General features: G+C 43.0%; 1 protein-coding gene across 1 annotated transcript; it reads left to right on the forward strand.

The window, feature by feature from the left end:
- Nucleotides 1-3,143: 3,143 nt before the first annotated feature.
- Nucleotides 3,144-3,812, forward strand: LOC130463078 (uncharacterized). The gene has a single exon (XM_056832112.1). The coding sequence runs from the start codon at nt 3,144-3,146 to the stop codon at nt 3,810-3,812; it is 669 nt and encodes a 222-aa protein (XP_056688090.1).
- The last annotated feature ends 4,267 nt before the right edge of the window (nt 3,813-8,079 follow it).

Genomic DNA, 8,079 nt, shown 5'->3' on the forward strand with positions numbered 1-8,079 from the left:
AATAAAAAATTATTATATCTCTTGAAATATTTCAATAAAATAAATAATTACTTAACTCCATATGCATAAAGAGATTTTTATTTTTTTAAAAATAAAGGTTCATTTTGAGCATATAAAAGTATCAGTTAATTTTGTTATCATTAAATTTGATATCTATTTTAAAACTTAATTATCTTGTAAAGGATTAAAGGACAGAGCTAATACAAATAAAGGGTTTAAATAATTGAGACACTTTATGTACAAAGTATTATAAATGAGAAAATTAGTTGCTAAAAAATAAATTTAAATAAAAAAATTACAGTACGAGCTAAGAAACACAAAATAAAAAAATATTGACAAAGTTAAAAAAAAAAAAGAGTTGAACGAATAAAGGAAGATGAAAGTCAACAAGAAAACAACGAGGGAGCGAATAAACAAAATAATAAAGACAGTGAGCGGAGTCAAACACTAGACCAATGGTAGGTATCAAAGTTGTAGGCTAATTAGCACCTACTTTCTACCAATGAACCAAGGAAATAACATGTGTACTTAATGTGTTGTTTATTACTAGCATTAATTTACTGGACAAACTATTATTTTGTCCCCCCTTTCGCCTTTGGACCCTAGGCGCGCACCCCTTGCCTACCCCCTAAGGCTGGGCCTGATTGAAGCTGGACTTGGTAGGGAGAACCCGTGATCAATCCCCCGCAACAACAATTGGGAGGAGATTGAAACCTATCCACTAGACTTGTCAAACGGGTCGTTCGGGTCGGGTTATAAAAATTATTCTCGGGTTCGGATTTAAGTGGGTCGGTCACTTTCGGGTTCGGATTTACAAATGTTTGTTCAAGACCCCGAACTTTCGGGTTCGGGTCGACCCAACGGGTTGAGAGATTTTAAAACGCGGGTTATATTTTCATTAATTTAGGTGATGAATATACAAACTATTGGCACAAATTAACAAAATTTCCTACACAAGTTTATATTTCGTCAAATTCAACCATAAGATGGCGTATAATTCAAATTAAAATCATATTGCACACAACAATAGTAAAAACAACGTGTTTATTATGCTTAAATTTTCTCATAATCTCATTTATTACTATAAATACATTGATTTTCAATCGGTCGGGTCCAAAATGGGTTCGGTCGGGTTTTGACCCATTACTTTTCGGGTTGCTCGGGTTCGGATAAAATCGGATTACGGATCATAAAATCTTTTTCAGGACCCACTATTTCCGGGTCGGATTTGGGTCGATTTTCGGGTCGGGTCGATTTTTGACAGGTCTAGTATCCACCCAGAACTCGCCCCGAATCAGGACTAAACCTAAAGGTGAACCGGGTGCTAACACAAAAAAAATACTCCCTCCGTCCCAGATTAGTTGTTACAGTTACCTTTGCACAAAGTTTTAGGTGATAAGTGGTTGTTTGGTTATCAATTGTTATTTTATTTGAAAAAGTAGATGTGATAGGAGTTAGTGGGGTATTTTTTTTAATTGAATGAGAGAGGGTGTGGGGACCAAAAAAGTTTTAGTGGGAAGAGAGAGACAATATAATAATTATGGGGTCATTCCTAATTTAGAAGTATAACAACTAATCTGGGACGGACGAAAAAGGAAAGTGTAACAACTAATCTAGGACGGAGGGAGTAACATTTTATAAGGAAGTAAATACAAAACTTTACATTTAAAAGGTGGTAAATATGAAAAAATACGAAAAATTAGTTACTTATCATTTCTCTGAATCTCAATAATTAGAGATGCTGAAGACTTGAAGTAGTATTCTTTTTCCAAATTCCATGGAGTAAGGTTGCTAATAGAAGACTAGGGAGATGATACACATACCCCGGGGGTATGTAGGATCCACATACCCTGGTCTTTTATTGGTCCAAATCATCTTAAAGAAATTTCATTTTGGAGGAAGATGGGTTTTATTTGGAGATGGGACATGTACGGGTGTGCTACCAGCTAGCAGATAGCACCCTCACCCGTATGGGGTAAAGAAGAGTAAAAGTCGCTACCGGCTCTTCGCTCTCCTTACCAACGCTATCTTATGGCCGATAGCAGCAACAGGTCTTCTGTCGGTAAATTCAACGGGTCTCTATCTCCAAGGTAGGCCCCGAATTATCCGTACACCCGATCCGTTCCTATATATATGGATCGCATTTATTGTAAAAGGTACGCAATTCCAATCATTTTACTCGACCTCAAAACATATATTTCATAATCTTTGACTTTGGCATCGGAGGGGGGATCCTCGAATCACCTCCGAGGCTAGTTTTACCATTATCACTTGTGCAGGATTTCATCACGGAATCGAAGTTACTCAACCTGCCCGGCCTCTCCAACCGTTCCTGACTCATACCGGAACAATTGGCGCTAGAAGGAGGGGACTTCCCGGCCTTATGAAAACAACCATTATGGATACCTCTACAACCAACAACAAAAAACCCAAGAAAAATGCTAGCCTTTCCCAATCGGCAGCAGCCACTTCTGTCACAGAAACAATAAACCCATCCGCCCAAATCGGCCAAGCCATACCAGTAGCCAACCCTGTCCCACAAACACTCAAATCCAAGATAAGCATGCCCCAGGTTTCGAAGATCCGAACAATGTTGTCATAGAAGATGAAACATCTCTGGAAGAAAGAGCGCAGAATTCTCCATCCCCCCCACCTATCCAAAGTAGCCTCTCGTCGCTGTCCCAAAGGTTTACACCGCAGCAACTCCTGACGGCTTCGGCATTCATGAAGGCGATGGCTGAGTTGTCCTCCGGGTGGAAAGAAGGAAATCAGGTCGTTGTTACCGGCTCCCAGCCAAGTCAGGTCGTTCGAAATCTTTATGAAACCTTGGAGCAAAAATAGTGCTGTCGGTGCAACCCGAACCCATACTGGTCCGCAGCGAACCTACTGTCAGGAGAAGGAGGCACAACTCCAGGCATAGGGAAAGATCCACCAGACATCAGGAATCGGCATCTGAGCGGGATGGGTCTATCCCGGTTAGCAGGGAACCCACGGCCTATCATGAAGAATACATCGTGCAATCTCCACAACCTGAGTGGGATAGATACGAGAGGTACAGGACCTATCCAGAGCTGATGAGATGCACCATCCACCCCAAGGACTCCCCCTTATGCAGGGGCATTCTGGAGCAGCCCATGGAAAAAATGAAAATGCCAACATGCAAATACAACGGAACCACTGATCTTGAAAACCATTCCACCGCATTCGAACAACATATGATGTTATACTCGGACTCAGATGCCATGTGGTGCAAAGTGTTCCAAACCACCTTATCAGGGGTGGTGGCAGATTGGTATAAGAAGTTGCCGGCAGGGTCGATATTCAGCTTCAGACAGATAGATGAAGATTTTGTGACACGTTTTATCAGTAAGATGGAGAGAAAGAAAACTTCCGGGGAATTAATGTCGATTTCACAAAGGCCAAAGGAGCCTCTGAGAGAATACTTGACCCGTTTTAACAACGAGTCCATTACTATACCAGAGCTGCAGCAGGAGATAGCATTTTTGGCTCTGTTGAGAGGGATGCAAGACTGTGAGTTCAAAAAATACATGGGGAGGAAGTCATTCACCAGTTTGGGGGAAACTTTGAAGAAAGCCAACGAGTATATCAGGAGTGATGAGTTGATGCTGATATCACACCCCACCATGGGGGGTCAGGCAGTGCAACCAGCAAGAAACGATCAGGTTCCCTCACAACAACATAATTTCAGAAAGGATAACAGCAGAAAGGAAAGTTACCAATCCAGGGGAGGTTTTCAGGCCAGACAGCCGATAGGAGCGTATCAGGTTTACACCCCCGCTAAATACGGCTAGGGCGACCATCTATGCAGTGAATAAGTCAACAGCTTGGAGAAAGCCGCTCCCTTTAGATGCTCCAGGTAACACGAAGAACTTTTGTGCTTTTCATAATGACCACGGTCATTATACAGAACATTGTAAAGAGTTGAGAGATAACATCGAGGTGCTGGTAAGAAAGGGACACCTGTCCCAATACAAAGCCTGTTAGGATAATAATGGCGGGAATGGGAGGCAACAGAATTCGCAACATCACGCTCCTTATGTACTCACCCAGCCTGAATACTCCCAACCAGCTGGTAGAATCGAACAAGCACCACCAGTTCGACAGGAGACCCGACCGCAACCATAAAAAAGTATACAGGGGGATGATAGAGGAAAAAGACCCACTGTTTGGGTCATCTTAGGCGGACCAATACATGAGGGTACGATCAGTGGGGCCGTGAGGAGTCTGGAGGAGCACCGACACCTGGTAAACTATCACAGTATAAGAAAATGGCCGGAGCCACCCAGCTTGCCGATCGTATCCTTTACCTCGGAAGACTGCAGGGGAATCATATACCCCCATGACGATCCGTTGGTACTGGAGCTGGAGATAGCAAACTTCCCAGTCAAAAGATGCTTGATTGACGGGGGAAGTTCTGCGAACATCATACTCTGGGAAGCATTCACCCAGTTGAATATCGGCTATCACAAGTTGTCTAGGGTGAATTATCCTGTCATCGGATTCTCGGGGGCTACTGTCTATCCTGAGGGTAGCATTCACCTACCAGTTCAAGTGGGAAGAGGAGTGTCAGCAAGGGATTTAATGGTCGATTTCTTAGTGATCAAAGTACCGGCAGCATACAATGTAATCATAGGTCGGCCCTTCATCCACGATGCGCAGACAGTGGTATCGACTTACCACCTCACTATGGTGTACCTTTCGAACCTGGAAAGAACCGAAAGGGTGCATGGTAGCCAAGAAGCTGCCAGGTCATGTTATCTAACTACATTGAAAACACCAGGGAGAACGGTGCCGGAAGCAAACATGGCAAGAGAAAAGAACATACCAGTTAAAAGGCATAGAGGGGACCTCAGCATGGAAAACTTTGACGAAAGGCCGACCGGAATTCTAAGACCGGCAGCCGATGGAGAATCACGAGAGGTAGAATTGGTAGAAGGGGTCCCTGAAAGAACAGTGAGAATAGGAGCAGGTATGGAAGTAGATCTGCAGGTTAACCTGATCGGCTTACTGCAAGAACACGCAGATGTATTTGCCTTCTCGGCGGATGAAATGCCAGGCATCAACCCAGACGTTATGGTGTATCGCCTGAATGTTGACAAAGCAATAAGGCCGGTAAAACAAAAAAAGCGTAATTTCTCCAATGAAAAAAACCTGGCCATACAAGAAGAAGTAAAAAAACTGCTGGAGGCAGGATTTATAGAGGCTTGCGATTACCCCGAGTGGTTGGCCAACGTGGTTATGGTGAAGAAGCCCAACGGCAGTTGGAGAATGTGCGTAGATTTTACCAACTTAAACAGGGCTTGTCCTAAAGATTGCTATCCGCTGCCACGAATAGACAGGTTGGTAGACTCAACCAACGGGCATGCTTTGTGAGTTTTTTGGATGCCTTCTCAGGGTATCATCAGATCAGTCTGCATAAAGCCGACAGGAAGAACGCTGCTTTCATTACGGACATAAGGGTCTACAGTTATAAGGCTATACCGTTTGGGCTCAAAAACGCGGGAGTGACTTATTAGAAGCTGGTAGATAGAGTGTTTGCCTCCCCGAAAGGGAGAAACATAGAAGTATACGTTGATGACTCCATAGTGAAAAGCAGGTTAGCCAGTGACCATGTCGATGATCTTAGAGAAACGTTCGAAACTTTGAGAAAATTCACGATGAAGTTAAATGCGAAGAAGTGTGTATTCGGAGTCCGGCCAGGTGTGAGGGGGTCGAAAAAGCACGAGGCTAATGCGTGACCTCGTCCCTCGTGGGTGTGACGATTCTTTTTATTCAATCAAGTGTAATTGGATTTCCTGTGAGTTTACACCCAATTGACTAGTAATATAGGAGTCGCCATTCAGTTTTTAACGACAATGAGAAAAACTAACAAAACCCTGTTATCGTGACATAAAGGGAGTGCAATTATGTTTGACCACGACAGCCGTAGGTTCCCTTGTGATCCCTGGTGTGGGGATCTCTCAACATACACCCGCAAGGTAGAGATTGAGGGTTCGGGGGACTGTAACTACCGAGAGGAGTACTTCGTTCGTCGATAACTCCAGAGGCAGGATATCCTTACTAGCTCAGCATAAATAATTGAAGGGACATGCGTTAACTATTAAACTAATCTGAGTTGATTTTAGCAATATGCAACATATAATACTAGATCGATCGTGATTATCTGATTTAAATAGTATTAAGGGACCTAGCATGATAATCCAATTTCCCAAAAATATTATATTTGTTAGGCGTGATAGAACAATCAGATTTAGTTAGTTTAACAGTTCATAAAAAGGGCGAGGAAAGCAATTAAATCATCGAAAAGGGACACATTACGACGCACCCTTGAGAGGTGCGTCACGGTTCTCAGAAAACTAACCACTTTGACTTTGCTATTTCTCCTTTTTATTTAACGAATCTCAAATTATGGGACAGGATACGTTCAGTTCGATTTATGGATCGATTGCGACAGAACGCGTGAACAGTTTCGCAGCGTGAGGCCTAGGCTAAGGGTTGGAGTCAATACTCAGAATATAATTGTGTGTTGTGTGTCCCTTTCACGTCGAATTTGGGGCTGTATTTATAGGGAAGAGTTCGTGGAAAGACAGAATTGCAGAGTTCTAATTCACAAAGAATTAGGAAAAAACACGTACCCAGGTATTTTCAGCGCCCAGGCCTGGGCGCCGAAGATTTCGGCGCCCAGAGCCAAGCGTTGAAAATAGGGTCTGGGCTGTTTTCTTAGTCAGATTCGGATTCCTGAAATCCGTAGTGTTTGATATTTAATCGAGTCTTTTAGTGCGTATCAATTTCATGACGGAATGCGTCTGGGCCCGTTACGAACTCTAGGCTCGTTAGGATTTTAATTAATACGTAACTCTTATTTCCGAATCATATTAGGAATAGGATTCTCGCAGTTTTCTATCTCATTTAGAATTTATGTTGGAGTGCAACACCTAATTCTGACAAGTTTCTATCTTTATGACTTGCCACTTTTAGAAGCTACCTTTTACGGCAGTTACTATTTTTAGCAGGTTTCCATAAATAGCAGGTTTCGGGTGAAATGAAAAGGGGAATTGAGATTCGTTTATTTTATAGGAGATGCGTTGTCAAGTGGAGATTTACGCTTTCATCATCAAACCTTTCCCTTTCGGGAATGGGGACAAACTAGGTGTCTACAGTTAGCCCCCACTTTGACTGAGTCTCGGGATGAGACGATGGTCAAAGTATTAGACGGAGTGCGTCACACAAGCTATGGTGTATGTGACCTGTTTTGCGAGGGTCTCACGAGCCCCCGAGTGATAACATTTGACTTAAGGGTCATCACTTGAAATGTCGACATATCCCTCACGTGTCATTGGGATTTGTCAACGGATAGTATAGAATACTCCCTCACTTTGTCATTAGAAGTATCTAAAGAGGCGTAGAAACTCCCTCACTTTGTCATTGGGAGTAGCTACAGATATTTTCGAAATCAAAGCTATAAAGTGTAATTGGGCCTGGCCAAGCCCAACCACGAGGTAAAAATGTTTTTAAAGATTCTCATTTTCAGGGCTAGCTAAACGAGAAAACCCCCTTGTTTTTATGGGACGTAAAACAAGGAAAATCCAGCACATCGCTCTTTTTTGGAAAAAACGAAAAAGCAATCCTTTTAATTTTTGGAAAAGGGAAAACCAGAAATAGTTATCGCTGCAGCGACTAAGGACCTGCGCGGTTAGTGGCGCAGACCCCGCCAACTAAAGATGGCGAGCCTGTCGCTAAGGGTGGACACCCCGTCCGATAGAAGTGGACGAATCTGTTTTGAAGTTTGTTTGCTTTTTTTGAAAATAAGGACCTACGCGGCTTGTGACGTAGACCCCGCCGGCTAAAGATGGCGAACCTGTCCGCTAAGGGTGGACACCCCGTCCGATAGAAGTGGACGAATCTATTTTGGAATTTGTTTTGTGTTTATTTTTTTTGAAAATAAGGACCTACGTGGTTTGCGCCGTAGACCCCGCCGGCTGAAGATGGCGAGCCTATTTCATTTTGTTTTTTGAAGATTCTATTTTTCGAAAACTGAGGACCTGCGCGGCTAGTGAC

Source organism: Spinacia oleracea, chromosome 6 (genome assembly GCF_020520425.1).
Source record: "Spinacia oleracea cultivar Varoflay chromosome 6, BTI_SOV_V1, whole genome shotgun sequence".
Lineage (NCBI taxonomy): Eukaryota > Viridiplantae > Streptophyta > Magnoliopsida > Caryophyllales > Amaranthaceae > Spinacia > Spinacia oleracea.

Coding starts and splice junctions, on each gene's coding strand:
- LOC130463078 (XM_056832112.1), top strand. CDS start 3,144: ATGAAAATGCCAACATGCAAATACAACGGAACCACTGATCTTGAAAAC.